General features: G+C 41.5%; 1 protein-coding gene across 13 annotated transcripts in view; it reads right to left on the bottom strand.

Annotated features, from left to right (window-relative positions):
• PDE11A (phosphodiesterase 11A) overlaps window positions 1-21,829 on the bottom strand; it is a 155,276-nt gene that overhangs the window by 34,721 nt on the left and 98,726 nt on the right. For 10 of the 13 annotated variants that reach the window (XM_081867570.1, XM_081867575.1, XM_081867577.1 and 7 more), the window contains 4 exons: window positions 21,553-21,699; window positions 21,335-21,442; window positions 11,355-11,464; window positions 1,284-1,374 (listed from right to left, as the gene is read on the bottom strand). In XM_081867570.1, the coding sequence (XP_081723696.1) occupies window positions 1,284-1,374; window positions 11,355-11,464; window positions 21,335-21,442; window positions 21,553-21,699 (456 nt within the window). Of the gene's footprint in view, window positions 1-1,245; window positions 1,375-11,354; window positions 11,465-21,334; window positions 21,443-21,552; window positions 21,700-21,829 lie in introns of all 13 variants that reach the window. The other 3 variants (XR_014157889.1, XM_081867578.1, XM_081867576.1) reach the window with 2 other exon arrangements.

Raw genomic sequence — 21,829 nt, 5'->3', positions numbered from 1 at the left:
TAAGACAATATGCTTTTTTAGTTTGCATATGTTTACTATTATCAAGATCAGATTTTCAACATATTTGGATTTGGCAAGAAGCAGTGTTAACTTAAGCAAATAGAAAAAGCCAAAGAACGTAAGAGCTGGGACCCAGAATAAAATTAAGAATTTGGCGCATGTGAAGGCTTGTACAAATGTACCATGCTTCTCACCCTCACCAGACTCAACAGGGAGACCTCATACTGTGTCAGAAAATGTTTCTAAGCCTCCAAATCTCAAGAGTGGTTCAGTGGCCAATGCAGAAGGGCAGGCTCTCAACAGAAAGAAGGAACTTGGAAGTCCCAATATATTTATAGAACATTTGGGGCATGACTCTTTGGATCAAGACCAAGGGTATATAAAGATTGGAACCAGCTCAAAAGTTATGGCCATCATAAACAGCTGCTAAGTGAAAGCATTATTTATTTCACACTTGGGTGTGGGGGGGGGGGAAGCTTACAAAGAGAAACCACATCATTACCAACCTTTCTTTATATAAAGCCAATTGATAGTTTAATCTGTAAAACCAACCTGTAAAATGTACATGAGACTGCATCATCCTTGGTATTTCTTTGCTGGTCTTAGCAGAAAAACCATTCACACAGCATTTATTTTTATTTTTACAGTGTCATCTTTAAAAGCCTGCTTAGTGCTGCTGATGAAGGAGGATGTTAGAGAGGAAAAACCTATCAATAGTTTACCACACACACACCAATAGTTTTGTGTTTTCTGACTTGACGGGCTTATTTACAATGCATACCAAGAAGGCTGTAGAAAGATCGTATCATAGACTTACTGCATTAATCAAGACAGAGGCAATGTTAGTCTATATTCTGGGGGGAAATGTATTAATGATGCAGAACATTAGTAGACTATTGTGGTTCTGATGGTGTAAACAACAAAAGTCAGAAACTTTTCAATCACATTACAGGCTGTTTGGATTTGTTTAACTTTTTTTGACACAGGGAGCCAATCTTATATATTTAACAGTTTTATAGCCCACTTTTCAGGCAACAAAGCAGCTTACAAACTATGCATAAACATAAATACAATACAATTTCAAATTACACATGCCTTCTCACAAAACCCAATGACATATGTATCAAAGGAATCTGGAGGTGAACCCAGGATCCCTTTGCTACCAGTTTGCAAAGAAAGGGACAAGTAATAGATGCATTGAACTGATAAAAGAAAAGCAGGTTTATTTTAGATACTTATATTTACATAAGGAGAAGAGGTTGGGCATTCTGCTGGCTTTGTACCTCACTCTGAAGAATCATGACAGCGTGGTTAAAATGATGGTGCTCCAGAGTAGCAGAAGTCCCGTAGAGCTGAGCCAAGGCAGATCCAATCCTGGAAAAAAAATGCAACACACACAAAGGAGCCACACTGATTCTTTCCACATATCATCTAGTCCAAACCCTGGCTCAGTGCAGGATCTGCAACTACAGCATCACTGGCTGATGGTTGTTGAATTTCTGCCAAAATACCACCAGCAAAGGAGAGAAACACTACTCTGCTTTACCACTCATGAGTTCCTCTTTCCAAAAACCCCAGCCATGCTACAGTGAACGGTGAGAGAAGAGGGAATCCCGGCTGTGCCATAGTTTAAATTTCCCATAGCCACACCCCCTACCCGCGCTGATTGGACAGCAGGGCCACCCCTGGGCGTGCCCCTGGCTAGCGCCAGCACGAGGGAAGCATCAATCTTCACCCCCCGCCAGATCTCCGCAGGGTCCCCAGATGCCTGGCCGCAACGCCACCCACCGGAAAAGGTGACCAGACTTCATAACAGGTTGTGTTTTGCTACGGGAGCAGTCAGCTAGACACTATGTCCATTTTAAGCCACTGTGCTGATTACCACCACCTTACCCAAAGTTAGCAGACAACAGCAAGGCCTGTTAGCCCAATCTAGGATCCTGTACTGAAAATGCTGGAATACAGGCTACAACTCTGATCTTTTGGTGAATGCTCCTCAGACCAGTGGTTTTAAGGAGGAGCAAATACCCAGAGTCCTACACTTTGAAGGGGTGGGGCAAAACCTTGAGGAAAACCCTGCTTGCCTCCTCTCCTGCAGTCAGCCTGCCTTGTCTTTAACTCAGCAGCACTGCAAGTCCCTCCCTACAAAAAACACAAACGTTTGCCCACTTAAGCCAGATCCATCTGTATCAGCAGTACACCAGAACTGCCAAGCCATTTTTATACATTTGCTCAGTTCACTTAGGACATGAGGAGTCGGCCGCCATTTTGTTTCAGTAAGAGAGGAAATGAAAAGACCATCACAACTTCACAGGTATTGTCTCACAGTGAAATCTCTGCAAAGTGGAAAAATATTGTTCTTCAGTCTTTTTTGCTGGCTCTGACGAGAAGATGATGTTTAAACTGACTAATGTGGGGGAGGAAGACAGTGCTCCTGAAGGTAGGAGTCTATCAATTGATGAAGATGATCATCCAAATGTCATAGACCAAATGGAGCAAACAGCACGCAGACCTAGTGGTGGGAGGAAAAAATCCTTAAATAAGAGACACGGGGGAATGATTAATGGACTTCAATGTCTGTACACTAATGCGCAAAGCATGGGTAATAAACAAGATGAGCTTGAGCTCTTGGTACAGCAAACTAAATATGACATAATAGGCATCACTGAAACCTGGTGGGATAAGTCCCACGACTGAAATGTAATAATGGAGGGTTACAATCTATTTCAGAGAAACAGACCAGAAAAGAAAGGGGGAGGAGTGGCGTTATATGTCAGGGATGTGTATACCTGTGAAGAGATCCAAGATTTAGAACCTCAAAGCTAAAGTGAGAGCATTTGGGTCAAAATTAAGGGAGAGAAGAATAACAGGGACCTCATTGTGGGAGTTTACTATAGATCCCCAAGCCAAACGGAGGACATAGATGATGCCTTCCTGGAACAGATGGCCAAGCATGCAAAAGGAAGGGAGATAGTAGTAATGGGGGACTTCAATTACCCGGATATTTGCTGGATGTCAAACTCAGCCAAGAGCATAAGGTCAAACAGATTCCTCACTGGCCTTGCAGACAACTTCATTGTCCAGAAAGTGGGAGAAGCAACAAGAGGAACAGCCATTTTAGATCTGGTCCTAACCAATGTTGATGACCTGGTTAGTGGGGTAGAAGTGGAAGGATCATTAGGCGCGAGTGATCATGCTCTTCTGAAGTTTACTATACAGCGGAAAGGAGCAGCCAAGCATACTAGGACTCAATTTCTTGACTTTAGGAAAGCCGACTTTATAAAACTTAGGGAAGTGCTGGGTGAGATCCCATGGACAGTAATATTAAAAGGAAAGGGAGTTCATGATGGCTGGGAGTTTGTTAAGAGGGAGATAGTAAAAGCACAACTTCAGGCAATACCAATGAGACGGAAACATGGAAGGTGCCTAAAGAAGCCAGGGTGGCTATCTAAAGAACTTTTAACTGAGTTAAGATTAAAAAAGGATGTGTACAAAAAAATGGAAAAGGGGGGAAACCACCAAAGAGGAATTCAAACAAATAGCCAGCACGTGTAGACACAAAGTCAGAAAAGCTAAAGCACAGAATGAACTCAGGCTTGCTAGAGAGGTTAAAAGCAACAAAAAAGGCTTTTATGGGTATGTTCGTAGCAAAAGGAAGAACAAAGAAACAGTGGGGTCACTCAGAGGAGAAGATGGTGTAATGCAAACAGGGGACACAGAAAGGGCTGAACTCCTCAATGCCTTCTTTGCCTCAGTCTTCTCCGATAAAGAAAACAATGCCCGACCTGAAGAATTTGGAGCAAATGATTCAGCAGAGGAAACACAGCCCAGAATAACTAAGGAGATAGTACAAGAATACTTGGCTAGTTTAGATGTATTCAAGTCTCCAGGGCCAGATGAGCTGCATCCAAGAGTATTAAAAGAACTGGCAGATGTGATCTCAGAACCACTGGCAGTCATCTTTGAGAATTCCTGGAGAACAGGCGAAGTCCCGGCAGACTGGAGGAGGGCAAATGTTGTCCCTATTTTCAAAAAGGGGAAAAGAGAGGACCCAAATAATTACCGCCCAGTCAGTCTGACATCAATACCAGGGAAGATTCTGGAGCAGATCATTAAGCAAACAGTCTGTGAGCACCTAGAAAGGAATGCTGTGATCACCAATAGTCAGCATGGATTTCTGAAAAATAAGTCATGTCAGACTAACCTGATCTCGTTTTTTGACAGAATTACAAGCCTGGTAGATGAAGGGAACGCAGTGGATGTAGTCTACCTTGATTTCAGCAAGGCATTTGACAAGGTGCCCCATGATATTCTTGTAAAGAAGCTGGTAAAATGCGGTCTTGACTATGCTACCACTCAGTGGATTTGTAACTGGCTGACTGACCGAACCCAAAGGGTGCTCATCAATGGTTCCTCTTCATCCTGGAGAAGAGTGACTAGTGGGGTGCCACAGGGTTCTGTCTTGGGCCCGGTCTTATTCAACATCTTTATCAACGACTTGGATGATGGACTCAAGGGCATCCTGATCAAATTTGCAGATGACACCAAACTGGGAGGGGTGGCTAACACCCCAGAGGACAGGATTACACTTCAAAATGACCTTGACAGATTAGAGAACTGGGCCAAAACAAACAAGATGAATTTTAATAGGGAGAAATGTAAAGTATTGCACTTGGGCAAAAAAAATGAGAGGCACAAATACAAGATGGGTGACACCTGGCTTGAGAGCAGTACATGTGAAAAGGATCTAGGAGTCTTGGTTGACCACAAACTTGACATGAGCCAACAGTGTGATGCGGCAGCTAAAAAAGCCAATGCAATTCTGGGCTGCATCAATAGGAGTATTGCATCTAGATCAAGGGAAGCAATAGTGCCACTGTATTCTGCTCTGGTCAGACCTCACCTGGAGTACTGTGTCCAGTTCTGGGCACCACAGTTCAAGAAGGACACTGATAAACTGGAACGTGTCCAGAGGAGGGCAACCAAAATGGTCAAAGGCCTGGAAACGATGCCTTATGAGGAACGGCTAAGGGAGCTGGGCATGTTTAGCCTGGAGAAGAGGAGGTTAAGGGGTGATATGATAGCCATGTTCAAATATATAAAAGGATGTCACATAGAGGAGGGAGAAAGGTTGTTTTCTGCTGCTCCAGAGAAGCGGACACGGAGCAATGGTTCCAAACTACAAGAAAGAAGATTCCACCTAAACATTAGGAAGAACTTCCTGACAGTAAGAGCTGTTCGACAGTGGAATTTGCTGCCAAGGAGTGTGGTGGAGTCTCCTTCTTTGGAGGTCTTTAAGCAGAGGCTTGACAACCATATGTCAGGAGTGCTCTGATGGTGTTTCCTGCTTGGCAGGGGGTTGGACTCGATGGCCCTTGTGGTCTCTTCCAACTCTATGATTCTATGATTCTATGATTCTATGGAGGTGGCACCAGAAAATAACTCGGCTGTTTAACAGAATATCTGCTTAAGACATGGAAAAGGTTGAAGCTCTTCCCCCCCTGCTTCCTCAAATGCAAACTTCCTTGCCCAAAGAAAACTGCAGGCCGCAATCCTATACACACTTGTCTGAGAATCTTCCTTCATATAGTAGGACCTTTGAGAAAACATGCATGGGATTACACAATTTCTCTCCTCTCATCTGATCAGTGGGTTTTATGAATGAATTTCTCTCCAGTGTTGGCTACTGACTGTTGCTGTAAGCACAACAGTAAACACAGCAGCAAAAAAATGGCTTTGGTTCACATCAACCCCCTTCTTTTTTCTTTAGCCAATCAAGATGGCACCATATCAATAGCATTCAGGATCAACAAAGAGAAAAGCTAAGGCAGTAATAGAATCAGAGACAGGCAAGCAATGAAGGGTTTTAGAGAAATACACTGTTGTTGCACAAAAGAAATGGGGGGCGGGCGGGGGCGGAACCAGTCCCTGATTCACAAGAACAATATGCAGACACTGGGCTGCCTCACACTGTGTCACAAGTGTCACCCCAATTTGTGTAGTATTAGCATTATTCTCACTGTACCTGTTGCATCTAGTGATAGGCCATTTTAAAAGTTGAAATTGATTTTTAAAAATACATCTGCGCTCTTCTGTGTTCCAAAAACATCTAGTAGGGTTAGCTCTGGTTTCAGCTGAACGTAAGATTGGAAAAGACTTGGATTACAATTACAGTGATTTGATTGAGGGCCCTGCTCCCAGGAAGCCTCAAAAGAGTTCATTTCATTAAAAAGGGTAGTAGACAATTGACTCTTAAATGATTAATCACTATACTCTTTATTTATCAGTGAACTGGCTATCACCAATTCACCATATGTGCCTCCTACCATATTGTCTTACAATTTTCTTTTGTGAGACAGGGGGTTGCATTTGTTTACATAAGAGTTTCAAATATGGAGCTAATGGCTTGTTTCTTTTTTATTTAAGATTTATAGTCATGTTCTTACAGTGTTGTGTTGATGTACTGCATGAAGTAATATTCTCCACTCCAGTTACAATAAAAATTGACCGCAATAAATGCATTATGAGACATTTATCCATACTTTCATTGCAGTTTCTTGTATAGAATTAAGTGACGTGTTATTGTGCCTGACTTGCTTACAATCCTTTAAGGGGCCTCAAATGACTCTCTTGCCCACGACCCCCAAAACCCTAGGGTCACCTCGGAATGAGTTTCCTAAAGTAGCTCCTGTTTGATATACAATAGAAATGCTCTCTTGGACCACAGGTGCTTTATATACTCTTATTATAATAAATGAAGTTTTCTACATAAAGGAGAGTTGTATACATGTAGGGCACATACATTAAAAGATGCACAAAATATACAGTCATAAATCATATATATCCACACACACTTTTAGGGTGGATGCAGCAATTACCTTTGTTATGTGTAAAGATACTATTAATACTATGTAAGCAAAATTTGCAAAGGGGAGGCGAGACATACAAAAAGTCTAGTGCCAATTACAACTTCATTCTTAATGTAAGCAGCAGCATATAGTAATAAACATGCTACAGTGAACAAGAAAATAGAATGGCATGAAAATGTAGCACCATCAGCACCATGTGTATCTACTCAAAAGTAACTCACACTGAATTCAATGGGGCTTACTCCCAGGTAAGCATGTACAGGACTGCAGCCTAACAGTGCAATCGCACGCATGTTTACTTTGAAGTAGAGATGGGGGAATATTTGGTTTGTTCGCATTTTAATGCAAACCTATTTAATTCACACTTCCTGAAGCAACGCACTGAAACACAGCTGTCTCTTGAAATTCACATGTCTACAAATTTTGCAGTGCTGTTCTCCAACCCAGAAATACGGGCAAACGTGTGTAAATTAGGGGACAGTGTGCATAAAAATGCACATTAGTGAAAACATTAAATGAATGTGCATCATATTAAGGAAAATTGCTTGCAAAATGTGTTTATTAGTGAAAATTGTATAGAAATGTGTTTATTAGGAGAAATGGTGACGTATTTTCATTAGGACTTTTTAAAAGATTCACAAACGGATGTTAAAATACGTCGAACTGAACCTAACACTGGAAAAAGGAAAAACAGAGTACAGTGGTGCCCCGCAAGACGAACGCCTCGCAAGACGGAAAACCCGCTAGACGAAAGGGTTTTCCGTTTTGGAGGCGCTTCGCAAAACGAATTTCCCTATGGGCTTGCTTCGCAAGACGAAAATGTCTTGCAAGTTCCTGCGGGTTTCTCCCCCTTCCCCCCTTTTCCTAAGCCATTAAGCCGCTTAACAGCTGATCGCTAAAAGCTGCTAAACCGCTAATAGCGCTAATCCGCTAAGCTGTCAATGGGCTTGCTTCGCAAGACGAAAAAACCGCTATACGAAGAGAATCGCGGAACGGATTCTTTTCGTCTTGCGAGGCACCACTGTAACTGAAATTTGCAGATGCATCCATTGCTACTTTGACTTAAGCCCAACTATATTCATGGAGCTTACTCCCTAGTAAGCATGTTTAGGATTGCCTTCTAAAGAATGGGTATTGCGATATTTGTGTGTGTGTGTGTGTGTGTGTGTGTGTACACACACACACACACACACACACATATACATATAGTAAGTGTGTGTGTATTGCACATCATTTAAAATGCTAAGTTCAACCATTAAAGGGAAACTATGAAAAGTAATTAAAAAAGTGAGAACTGTTCGAAGGTGAAAAGCAATGGAATTGGTCTGTCACAATAGATTAATGTACGCCAGCATTTCACTTCTGGGATGAAGCCTTAAGTGAAAAGATGGGGTTTGTCGTGGTAGTGGTGGTTGTTTTTTTTTTTTTAAGAAATGAGAATAACAGATTATGCTAGGAAGGAATGGGGGTGGGTGGGTAAGGAGTCTCCTAGGAGCTTATACTACAAAGCTGCCCCATACTGATATTTAATCACCATGGGGCAGCTGTATTGGGGTGGGGTGGGGTGGGGTGGGGTAGAATGACTGGGAATCATAATCCCCCAGAGAAAACCATGCTGCGATGTATCAACAGAGCAATTTCAGGGAGCTGTGATGCTGTTTTCAATCACATGCCTCTTGATCTTTCATCACACTCAACCCTGGCACTTAAAAATAATGTTAGACTTGATTTTAGGAATGAGCGTATGACAATAAATTGTGGAAGTTACAAGTCCTACAGCTGAAGCACTTGACGTGCTATTTCATGATGTGCCTTTTGTTTAAACTCTGCAGCGATTTCCACAGTATTATAGGAAGACTGTAAGCTCTCTAGACAAGCACAAGGGACAGCAAACAACAAACGATAGCCTTTGATTGATGGGTTGGTTTCCTCTTTAAGATACCTTCCTTCTTTTCTTTTGAAAAGGCAAATTGTGCATCATCCCCACAGAAAAAAACGAGACAGGCTAAACAGGGTTTTGTTTTGCTTTTTAAAGTCAAGTTGTCTGAGCAATGATTTATTAATCTATAATCTACCAGGGCATCTTGACAATTCAAAGGCCAGTTCACATGCAACTTTCTCCTTCATGTAGAAACATAAGCATGTACATCTTCACATATTTATTCTAGGCTCCAGCCACTTATGAAAAGGCTCTTAAGCCTGGCCGTAGGCTTGCCATATTTAGAAGAGCAAAAAAGAGGACACATTTGCCTACTTCTTCTTTTAACTATGGATCACTATGATGACTCTACCCATTAAAAAAAAAGGATGTGTCCTAGAAAAAGAAGACATATGGCAACCCTAACTGGCTGCATTTAAACTAGCCTTTCACTGTCGAATAACAGGACTGGGGCAAGACTTTTGCTGCCTGAGAAAGAGAATCAAATGGTGCCTCCCAAATCAATGCACACAGTCCCCAAGGGTCATCCCACAAGCACCTCTTCCTCTCCCTGGCAGTAAAAGCACAATAATAGTATTGTTATAGATTTATAGGTGCTAGAAAGTAATTAAGGTTTGTAGTGTCAAAGCTAATTTCAATGGAGGCAATAGCCAGACTCATGTGTATTTAAGAGGCCTGTTTGCTGCTGTTAATCCCCTGGAACTAGCATATGCAAAGAGTTAATTGACTTAGGCCAGTGTTTCCCAACCTTGGGTCTCCAGCTGCTGTTGGACTACAATTCCCATCATCCCTGACCATTGGTCTTGCTAGCAAGGGATGATGGGAGTTGTAGTCCAAAAACAGCTGGAGACCCAAGGTTGGGAAACACTGACTTAGGCAAACTTCCTGACTTGTGTATCAGCCACTACCTTTAATTCTAGGCCATCAACATGTGTAAAAGCTAATTTCCTTTGGGCTAATGTCCCATTAGCAGGTCAAAATCCAGTCATAGTCGCAAGCACCACAGAAAATGAGGAGGAATAAAATAAAATAAAATACTATTATCTATTTCTGGTTCCTCCTACAGCAACCATTTGGGTGGAGGGACATTTTTAAAATGCAGCACCTTTCCGGTTGCCTTACTATTTCCCATGGTTTAAAAGAGCAGAATGTAAGCATGAGTTGGTGTGGCGGATTTACTTAAATTGTATCTCACCTTTCAATCCAGTAGTAACCTTGGCTTATATAAAATACTGTGTCTAATGTAGGGTAGGATCAAGCTACAAGAACAGGCTAGTGAAAGGGCAGATACTGTATATGCAAGCCCTCACACTTACCCAGGCAATTGATACAGTGGTACCTCGGGTTAAGAACTTAATTCGTTCCGAAGGTCCGTTCTTAACCTGAAACTGTTCTTAACCTGAGGTACAACTTTTGCTAATGGGGCCTTCTGCTGCCGCTGCACTGCCATTGCACATTTTCTGCTCTCATCCTGAAGCAAAGTTCTTAACCTGAGGTATTATTTCTGAGTTAGTGGAGTCTGTAAACTGAAGCGTCAGTAACCCGAGGTACCACTGTACCAGCCACCCTTTCTTAACATGTTGTGCCCTTTGCATGTTGGCAAACTACAGTGGTACCCGGGTTACAAACACCTCGGGTTATAAACACTTCGGGTTACAGACTCCGCTAACCTGGAAGCAGTACCTCAGGTTAAGAACTTTACCTCAGGATGAGAAAGGAAATCGTGTGGCAGCAGCAGCGGGAGGCCCCATTAGTTAAAGTGCGCCTCAGGTTAAGAACGGTTTCAGGTTAAGAACAGACCTCTGGAACAAATTAAGTTCGTAACCAGAGGTACCACTGTACAACTTTTGTCTTGCTGGAGTTAAGTGCCTGGCCTGCTGTTGAGCTGGGCTGTGGGCAGCTGATTCAGCTCCAAGCGATCCACTTCTTTTGTGGATTGCCAGCTCACTCTCCTGCAAAATGGACCGTGGAGGACATAGCGAAAAACCTTCTGACCCATAAACTGGAGTAAGAGCTACAGGGATATTACAAATAAGAGGTATCTCTCCCTGTTTTTTTGTAGTGATATGTTCATATTAGCCCAGAAGGACCCCGTTTCTGAAAGCACCTGTTTCTGTTTTGAATGCAATCAGTTATGTTTCGTTTAATATTGCCTGAAAATCTGCATAGCTGCAAAACAGAACCAAGAAAGACAGATGGGGAATTTTCTAACGCTCTCCATTTTGGCATACGCAGGTATGTAAATGAATGTGGTCTTCCAAGAGTGGAACAACCAGATTCTGTGTCATGGTTTTATACAAGGCAGAAATTTACATGTAGCAAGCCAAATCAGCAGCATGCTGCCAAAGTGATTTAAAGTTGTTGGGGGTATTTTTTTTGGGGGGGGGGGGAGGGAAGAATAGGAAATTATTTGGGTGAATAGTCTCTCTTAAAGGCAAGCATAAAAATACTTTGCTGTGCAAGGCAACTTAAAATCAATGCTTTCTTCTGCATTCTTCTTCTAATACATGTAAGGAAAACAAAGAATTAAGAAATAAGTAACATACTTTGCTTGAAAGGCATTGTTTGTTCCTCTGTGGTCAAGGTCATGGCACAAACATCCCACAATCAACGCTAAAATTTCAATTTCTGTCAGAATCTCCTGAAATCCTGCTGTCTGAAAACAGAGAAAACAAATATTGATGATATCAGTAACTTCAGTCATCCATGTTGCCACTAAAAATTAAAACTGGTATGTAATAGGAAAATGTACAGAGATTGACTTCTTTATTTCTTAGACTATTTTAGGCCCCCTTTCAGAGTTAAAACCCTTACAATGTAATTAAAGTAAAATACATAAAATATGAAACAATTCATAAAAAATAAAAAGAATAAAACTAAACAAGCATTCAGACAAATATTCAAAGTTTGGCCCTCCCACATGGAGCTGAACCTTGGAAGACTCTCAGTGAAAGGATAATTTGATTGAATCTGGGAACAGGCTTAGGAAGCAGGGCATAACTTCCCCACTTCAAAACTATTTAGATACCCTTCTTGGCGTACGTAAACAAAACTAGTCAGCTAAAACAACATTCATTTTCCCATTTTAAACTTTGGAGGTGCTTAATACAGGGCAAGAGCTAAAAAAGCACATCTGAACTTTCATTTTAGAAAACAAGTAAGCACGCTGATGAACTTGAATTGCAACAATTTCTTTTTCTTGGACAAACAAGTTTGTTTTGATTCATTCATTTATTTGCTTATTTATTTAAATTTTATCTGACGATCACAGGGCCATTCGCAACATAAATATTGTAGTCTATATACTTTTGTGCAGTTGTTCTGTTCTGGAAAAAGTAATCTAAATGTAAGATTTAACATCATTTCCTTGAGAAAAAGAAAGCTAGAATAAGTAGGGTTTTAAAAAACTGTATCTATATATATATTGATAGACAAAGAGTGCCACAGAAGTGGAACCACCACTGAGAAGGCCCTTTCTCTCTCTCGAATGCTTCCCTGTTACACCCAATTTACTGTTCTGAGCTTTGGAACCCATGAATGTGGATTCACAGTGCAAATAAAGCACCAGCCTTGTCTTTGCCAGTAATATACTTGCTCATACATCACAATATTGCCAAAGTGCAATTTAAAAAATAATAAATGCCTCAATTTCATCAGACACTGTGCTTTTCTGATGACATTGTAACCAGGAAGCCAGTTGGCCAAATTTACCAACTGGTCTCGCATCAGTAACTGGGCCATGGAACAGGAAGCTTTCCATCTGGTGCGGTCATGTATTACACGGCTATCATGTTAAGAATGCCATAAGGGAAACAGTAAAGGAAGGGAAGCAGAATTAGCCATCTTCGATGCAGTATTTTGTTACTGCAATCTCCTTGCTGATCCTGTAAAAGTCTTTTATTTTTATTTTCTCATTTATACCACACCCATCTGGCTGGTTCTCCCCAACCACTCTTGTACGAGGCTTCACTATGCAGAGATAGCTGGGCATGGGATCAAGAAGGATCCTTCTTCACCAGTGCTGATGCAAGCCTCTCCCTCACCCCAGGTCTATGCTTTAAGACTTCTGGTTGTCCTTGCCTTTGGGTACCAGGAAGGCAGCAATGGCTGGTGCTGTTGTCCTGGAGGAGAACAGCCTCTTTGTGGTGCAGGAAGCAATGGTGTAGAAAGAGGACACCAAGCCCCCAAGAACCTTTCAAGCTTTCATCCCAGCCAGAGATGCAGTAACAAACTTTCCTTTATTTTCGCATGCGTCCCTCCCCACCCCTACCCTCAATGTTTTGGACCGTAACTGGGGCAGATGTGAACCGTGATCCAAAATATCTGGAGGTCAGCAGGTTGGGGAAGGCTGATTTAGAGGCTTTTGTTGTCCTCAGTAGTGTAGTGTGGGCTGCTGGTGCCCAGGGCAAGTGTTGTGCCGCCCTAGTGGACCGGGCAGCTGGGGTGAGGGTGCATGCAGAGGGTGAACTGAGCCCGCCTCCAACAGGCTCCTTGCCCACTACCTCCACCCACCTGCCCACTAAACCAACCCGCCTGCTGCTGCTGTGCCTCAGCTACCAGGGCTCCATGCCTGTCGTGGGGGGGCCTGATTGCGCCCCCTCAAAATGTGTGCCCGGGGTCACAGCCCCCCTGGCTCCCCCTCTGGTTATCCTCAGTGCCCCATTCTATCCAACACACGGAACAGCATGTTCCTTCTCTACAACTCTGGATAATGGGACTATGCCCCATCTTTCGGTGCTAGTTTCCCCCAGTTAAACTATGTTTAGCTATGTACATTATCCTGAGCTCCTTGGACAAAGGGTACGTTAAAAACACAGTAACAAATAAGTAGTGCTGACCTAATTTGCTAAGATGGTGGAACATAACAGGTACGCTTGCAGTGCCAGCATAATGCAGCAAGCCATTGCAATGTAATTTGATCCTTTTTTTTCTTTTTCTTTTAATCACCCTAATCCTTACTATCCGAAGCTCTATGTGCCACTAAATCAGCTCATTGGATCAGGCTATAATTTATTAATTTTTGCTTTCAGTAGATTTTATTTGTAAAATAAATAAAATTGTGTGCAAACTGGACGTTTCATGTCATAATTAAAGAAGGACATTGGCTGAAAGCAGACACAACTCTTAAAGAATAAATTCAGCTGTAGTTGATCAAAAAAGCAAATCTTGTAATGAAGTAGGTAAAAATTATTACAAAAGCATCGTTTTCAGTGTATGCTGTAGGGGCAGGAAAATTATCTGTTTAGTAAGGCACTAGACAAGTGATTATGTTTCCCTTTGCTTTAAAAACGGAAACATGTAAAGGAAAATGCACAGTACTAGGAGAGCAAAATTTATTTTCACCCAAAAATAAATGACCTTAACTCACAAGTGCCAGAGTCTAAAGTGAGTTATGGAGGTCATTTTTTTCATGTGAGGAAATTAATTGCATCATACCTGGTCTGCTTTTATGTGCTTTGTTGTTAGCACACTGCATTTATGTATAATTATTTGCTATATTTATGAGTTGTGGAAAGAAAAATAAAATGTTGAAGAGTATCTGAAGAAATATGACTGTAAAACAAAAACACACACAAAAAATTGGGCTGATCTTGAGGTTGATCCTACAGTCAAAATTCCTTACTCAAACGAGTAGTCTCATTACAATCAATGAAAGCAGTCATGGGAGTTAAAATGATGGATGCGTAGGTTGCAGCACCAGGTCTGCAGCTCTCAAAGGCCAAGCCATACAGGGGTAACAGTATAAATCACGGAACGTATAAAAGGACTGCAGAGCTGTGAAGTTATTTTAAAACTTTAATGCTGCATTGCATAGCAGGACTCCCTGATGGAATGAAAACACTCACAGCCATACACAGCTTAGGCTGAAACTGTATTTTTGAAAACTGTGCGTTCCTCTTCACTCTTTGTAAAAGAATTTAGTGGTTCCCCCACTTTGGGTGCTAGGAAAGTATGAATAGTTCTGTTGATGCCATGTAACAGACTGGACAAAACAAGTCCATGTGGTATAAGTTGCCACAAATTTAGCTTTAATAGCAGCAAACCATTGTGAACATTAAGGGTAACGTGCATGGGGAATTGAACCTCTTTCTCCCAATCAACGTGGCTTGGTAATCCAAATTTAGGCAGCCCAGCACCATAAACCTAAACGAATTGCCAGTGTTTGAAGGAAGCCACCATTCTATGTGGTAGTGGAATCAGAGCCTCACAGTGAGGAGGAAGTTAAGCCAGGGGTGAGAAACCTGTAGCCTTCTAGATGTCCCAACAGCCTCAGACTCCATTTTCTGCCAACCTAGCAGTTTGAAAGCACATCAGTGCAAGTAGATAAATAGGTACCGCTGCAGCGGGAAGGTAAATAGCGTTTCCGTGCGCTCTGGCTTCCGTCATGGTCCTCCATATGCCAATAGCGGTTTAGTCATGCTGGCCACATGACCTGGAAAGCTGCCTGTGGTCCAACACTGGCCCCCTCGGCCTGAAAGGCGAGATGAGTGCCGCACCCCATAGTCACCTTTGACTGGACTTAACCGGATGGAGGTAATTTACCTTCTACTTTTACTTCAAAACATGGACATGCAGAATGCACTAATTAAAATTTTTAAAGCAACAAGAAATTATTAAAACCCTATATTTTATTTTTGGCCTAGGCCATTAGAAATAAGTTCTCATGATGGTACTCTGATTTTCCTTTCTTCAACTTAGTAACCTCCAATATAACCTGGAATTCCAGGCTCAGTGATGTATCTAAAAGCGTCTTTGGAGTACAAACTTAAGTGATTCCATAGCAGTCCTACCAGAGCAGAAATTTAGTATATAAATCATATAGATAAATACAAATTCAGTAGTGATGGCTTTATATTTATCCCTTGATCACAAAGTCTGCTTATCATTACTTCCATTTAATCTTTGATTTACATACTGAATATATGTTCAGTTTCCAAAAATTGGAAGCAATATTGGAATCAATTGTAACTTTGCATAGTATTGGGCTATAAAACAGCACAGAGTTAGACTAGACAACCCTCCTGGTCTTTCCAAGCAACGTAATCTTTTCTTTCTATAATATATCTTACTGAGATCAGTTTTCTATAAATGCTAAAACTTGGGGGTGCATTCAGACTTGGGGATTTTCTGTGTTAGTTTTCCTGGTTATAATGCTAGTGCTTCTGTCCTGGTTTCTAATGTTCTTTTTATACTGCATTACCTGTTGTGTTACGGAACTGTGGCTTTGAGATCAAAGTATCTCCAAGTCACACAAAATTTCATTTACACCAGTGGGCATGGTGTGACACAACAGCAGACCTCATCGGACATGTTACCACATTTTGTGTGCAGGCGTGCTTCTGTTTCTCCTTGATTCCCCCATGAAACAGCAGGAAAGAACAGTATGCCAGAATACCACCCCAAATTACATCATGTGAGTGCGGGCGACATGATCCATGAAAACTGTGGGGAAATTACGCTGCAAAACTCCCACAATTTTCCAGGTTAACAGGGTTGCAAACATTTATTTTCTGGAAGCAATTAACCCGGAAATGAGTGCAAAACTTCAGTTAAGAGCCCACTAGATTTCCAGGAGGGGCATTTATGTTGTGTGAAAAATCACATCAAAAAAACACAAAGATTATCAGGGAAGGAAACTTGAAAGGAAACAGAATAAAGTGCTGTCTGAGTGGAGCCTAGGTTAGGTGCCCAGTATCATGTAATGTACTTAGGAAGTAGGAAGAAGTATTAGTAGGAGGAAGCATTAATTCATTAAAAAGAAACACACATTCTTTTCTCCCTTGCTATCTATTATTCATTACCTTTCTGTCTCTCTGAACTTGACCACACTGACATCCCCAACATCGTTTTTAAACTTGTAAGATCCACGTTTAAAGATATATAAATAAATAAAAACCAAATAACGGGTCAGTGGGTTTACTGTAATAGCCAGTAATAAAAGTGCTGAACTGCAGCTCTTCAGCATAACCTCATTGACAGTATTACTATAAAATCTAAGATAATAATATACGTGTGTCCCCCACACATTACCAGTAAGTTGTATAAGATTATTACATTCCATAAGGAGCTGTGTAATGCTTAGGAAGAAAAATGAGCAGAATGGCAAAATATGTGCTTATATTTCAAGGTGTCTTTACTTAAAGTGTCTATTGTTCTGGAGTTTACTTACATCATTACCACATGTAGGAACAATGCTAATGGAATGGCCATTTATGAGTACAAACTGCAAAGGGAAAAGTGATTCTTCTAGAAAAATATTACACAATGTGCGTATCAGTCACATATAAATTTATCCTTTGGCCTTTTACGTTTGGTCTTGTACTTTTAAACTCAATGGTACTGTCAGAAATCTGATGCATACTCTGTATACTTTATGCATAATTAAACATTCTGTTCAATTTAGGTTATTTTAACCGCAAACAACCAAATTGCTAGTCTTTATTCAGGCTTTCAAAAGATTGATAATAGTTGCATGTAGTGGAATGTGGCAGGATCTGTTCCTCCCCTAAGCACATTCATTAGAACACCAATAGAGGTTCTCCATGTATGGCTGTACATGGGGTGGGCAGGGTTGAAGGGCTTTACAGATATTTGGTGTGCCAGACAGAACTGCACAACGCTGTGCGCCACACAATGCTGTCGCTGTGAAAGGCATAATACTTATGACTGGACTTGTCCGACGTTGTGTCATTGTATTTTAAAAGCAGCCACAAGATGGCTCCCATTTTGATCAGAGTAGCAACAGTGGTGGAGAGCCCTCCCCCTGAACAATATTCCCTTTGAAACTCCCCCCCCCCTTCTATTAACCCTGGAAGGTGAAACGCAAGTGCCTATATTGTGTCCATCTTTCTTCTGAAAGGGAGCTACCAGCAGCTGGACTGGTGGAGATTCAGAACAGCGAAGTGGCACAGAAGTACCGCTAGTACCACAGCTCTAATCCAATTCCCACCGGCAACCTGCTCCTTCTGAGTTAACATTAAAATGGTGGGAGATCTTACCACATCTGTTTGGGTCCTTAAACATTTCCAGACTTTGTTGAAACCAAGGAGAACAGCACCAGTCTGTCAATGCATTTTCTATTTTCTACTACATTTTTATTTATTTTTTATTGTAATGAGCTTAAGGTCAGAAATCTCTCAAATGAAATGTTCAACCCTTGGTTTCTATGTTTGCTGTGCTTAACATTCAAGTAGTGTCAATACTTCTCTTTTAGACTAATCAGTCTGTCTTGTGTAGATCTGTATAATACATTTTTTTGGCATATATCATGTTGGCGGATATGGAAGAGAATTGACTCAAAAGAGTATGAGAGTAGATACAGAAGGGAACAGAATTTGTTCTCTGTTCATGGCGAGTAGCCTGTGATCTGTATACCAATGGAGGCCTTTCCTAAGATTGCTTCCGGGGCAAAGTCTTTAACTACGGACTTTATCTGCTATTGCTGTCCTCTAGTAGGCCTAGCACATCACATTATTCGCACTTCAAAAAGTATGCATAGTTTTATTTTGAAGGAAACGCAGCTGTGCAAGACCCTGATCCACTAAACTATGGTTTATTATACACATTCCACCAAAACTTGTGGCCAGTGAAGTCAGGATAAAAGTTTATATGGAAGCAGACTTTCAATTCCATCATGTACATGTTTACTGAGATAAAAGTGTCACTGTGCTCACTGCAGCTGACTCCCAGGTAAGTGTGCACAAGATTTCAAGTGTGCCTAAAACTGAATGCTCAGTATTATTGCAGCACTAGGTGTTTCTTTTCCATCAAGATGGAGCGCTACAAGTCATTCCCGTAACTAAAAGTATCTTAGTTGAATATGTAAATACACACATATTCTAGAGTCGCTTCTGGAGTCTCACATCTGACTAAGAACTACACAGTGGTACCTCAGTTTACGAACTTAATCCATTCCATAAGTCCGTTCTTAAACCGAAACCATTCTTAAACCGAGGTGCACTCTCCCTAATGAGGCCTCCCACTGCCGGTGCCCTTCCACCATTCAGCTTCTATTCTTAGACCGAGGAAAAGTTCACAATCCAGGACACTACTTCTGGTTTTGCGAGTTGTAAACTGAATAGTTCGTACACAGGGCTGTTCTTAAACCGAGGTACCACTGTAGTGACATTCCAACAAAATCCTTTTAAGGCCTAATTCATATAACCACTTGCAACTGTACAGGGACTTTTAGTGAACTTTAGGCAACCATCTCATGACAGGGATGTGTGCATATTCCATTTTTATGAATGGGGTCATCATGCAACCTACAAAGGTGGAAGAAGGAAGGGTTGTTGCATAGCAAGCCATTCACAATGACAGATTCCCCATGACTCTCTGCCAGTGGGGGATAGTGCCTTGTTGTAGAGAAGAAAAGGTCATGTGAATTTGCTCTAAGAGTTGACACATAAGCAGTGCAGCTGAGATTTGGGAAACAGTTGTTTGGGAAATAGCTCGCATTTGGCAGTGTTTTGACAATTAGCTGTGCAGATATTCACAGATCCACAGCCAACAGATAGACGTTTTAACCCTATCAAAGCAAAACAACAACAACAAAGACCCGACACTTTCCAAACAATTGCAATTCCATTTGATCCTGCTGTTTGGTAGTTATTCAATCCAGATGAAAAGAAGCTGTTTCATCAAACGATAAAACATGCTGTCATACCTCACCAGCTCCAGAAAGAAACCTAAAACAATTCCGGCCTTTGAGCTCCACCTAGCGGAAGTCTTGCATTAAGGTCTGTACTGTTATGAGCAAAAGTGGCAGCACAAATGTGAAAGCATTCATCAGAACAGTTATCAAGCAGGTTTTGATTTTTATGTAGCAACTTTAGCAACGAAATATAAAAATGAAAACCTTCAAATAATTTATCTAGGTTGTCAAACATGATGCTGGATCAGCTTAAAGTGCACAGATGAGCAGACTGGGGGCACAATGCCATGATTTAAGTGCAAATATGTACATGTGTGTGTTTTATTAAATGTGGATGTCTAAGGGGAAGTGGGGAATTGACAGCTGGGAAGGACCATCAACTCCAAACTTATTCAGTGAGTGAGGCCTCATATTGTCAAGGTGTCCCTGCTGGCAATTTGTCTACATTTAAAAAAAAAAAACAAAAAAAAACTGAAGGTATGTGATCAGCACCTTGCATAAATGTGATGTGGAAGTAATAATTCTCGGTGTCTTGGTTAAATTTTCTTATGCCTTCCTCAAAGCCAAGGAAATTGTTCTCCTGTCTTCATGAAGCTGGTTGTAAACACCTGCCACCGCTAAGAAATTTTGGCACCCTAGAATAAAATGTTAAAATAGCATACTCCCTTGTCCTCCCATTACATCCTTGAACCCCTGAACCTAGCAGCTCTTCTTAACCAGTTCAACCCAGGTTTCCCTCCTTCGTCACCTCTTTCCTTCACCTGAAATGTCCAGTTTACCTGTATCCTTTAACTGTTTCCCCACCACCATAATATAAAGGCTCCTGTTGGCAGCTGCAGCTTACCAGTTAAAGATTCCAGTTTCGGATAAACTGGAATGCTCACTTTACTATTCCCACTGAAGTTTCTTTGCCAGCTGCCTGGTCCGTCCTTACACTCTCTCACCATGTACTTGATTAGCAGCTCAGCGCTCTTTGGGGGATTAAAGTACGCAAATCTTCAGTCCCATTTAAATTCATACATCTTAAATTCTATGGTTACATGCCCAAGTCCTAATTTCCTCAATGGGAGCAACACACTGAACTTTCTCTGGATTACAGGCACATTGGCAGAGTGGGGATTTTATGAAGCAATGACTTCTAGGCACACTCTCTCTCTTTCTATATATATACCGTATTTTTTGCTCCGTAAGACTCACTTTTTCCCTCCTAAAAAGTAAGGGGAAATGTGTGTGCATCTTATGGAGCGAATGCAGGCTGCGCAGCTATCACAGAAGCCAGAACAGCAAGAGGGATTGCTGCTTTCGCTGCGCAGTGATCCCTCTTGCTGTTCTGGCTTCTGAGATTCAGAATATTTTTTTTCTTGTTTTCCTCCTCCAAAAACTAGGTGCGTCTTGTGGTCTGGTGCATCTTATAGAGTGAAAAATATGCTGTATATATATGTGTGTGTGTGTGTGTATAAACATGAGCTGGCACATATTGAAAGCATGCCTCCAGTTGTGGTACAGGACCATTCGGTAATTTTTCCTCACTGTCAAAAGCCACCTACATAACATATGTGTGTGTGTGTGTGTGTGTGTGTGTGTGTGTGTGTGTGTGTAAAACCCATTCTTTTAAGATTAGGTTCTATAACAACAAGGTCAGTATCATACAACTGCCATCTGTGGTTCCATTCCTTCACCATGCTCAAACCCTGTCAAATGTTGCCAAATAAGCGCTGCCAAATTAGGTATCAAATTAGGACCCTTTATTCTCTTGGGCGCTTACATCTCAATATTTTTTTTTAATGCCGTATTAGCAAGGGGAAGAGGAAACAAATGTTCGGACAACAACGTGGATAGTATCATAAGATGCCTGCCACTCAAGATACTCACAGTTAACATGGCAAACATGAGCTGGCACACATTGAAAGCGTGCCTCCAGTTGTGGTACAGGACCATTCGGTAATTTTTCCTCACTGTCAAAAGCCACCTACACAACGTCTGAAATGGAAAAGTACAAATCGCATCAGGGACACTTAACACGGACAAATGGGCACAACCACCGCCAAAACCAAAGCAGCGCCGATTATCTTTGCACAACAGATGGTTACCTCATAGTCAATTTTAAATTTCTGCACCATTCCAAGCTCCATGAACATCCGGAGGGCTGCAGTTATCATGGCGTCCGTGTCGAGGGAGAAGTCGTCAAAATGGATGTTGTCTATGCCAAGCTCTGACACAAGTGGAATGTTTGCTGCCTGGAATTACCCAAAGACAATGAGAAAATTTCTCACGCGCAGCTCAGGCTCTTTCTAGCCGTACTTTCTTAGAACAAATGTTTCCCAAATCCATTTAGACAACCTAGAAATGGCAATTGCAAAATGTATG

Source organism: Podarcis erhardii (assembly GCF_964252035.2).
Source record: "Podarcis erhardii genome assembly, chromosome: 1".
Classification (NCBI taxonomy): Eukaryota; Metazoa; Chordata; class Lepidosauria; order Squamata; family Lacertidae; genus Podarcis; species Podarcis erhardii.
The sequence above is the reverse complement of the archived record's forward strand: the minus strand, read 5'-3'. Positions and strand labels throughout refer to the sequence as shown.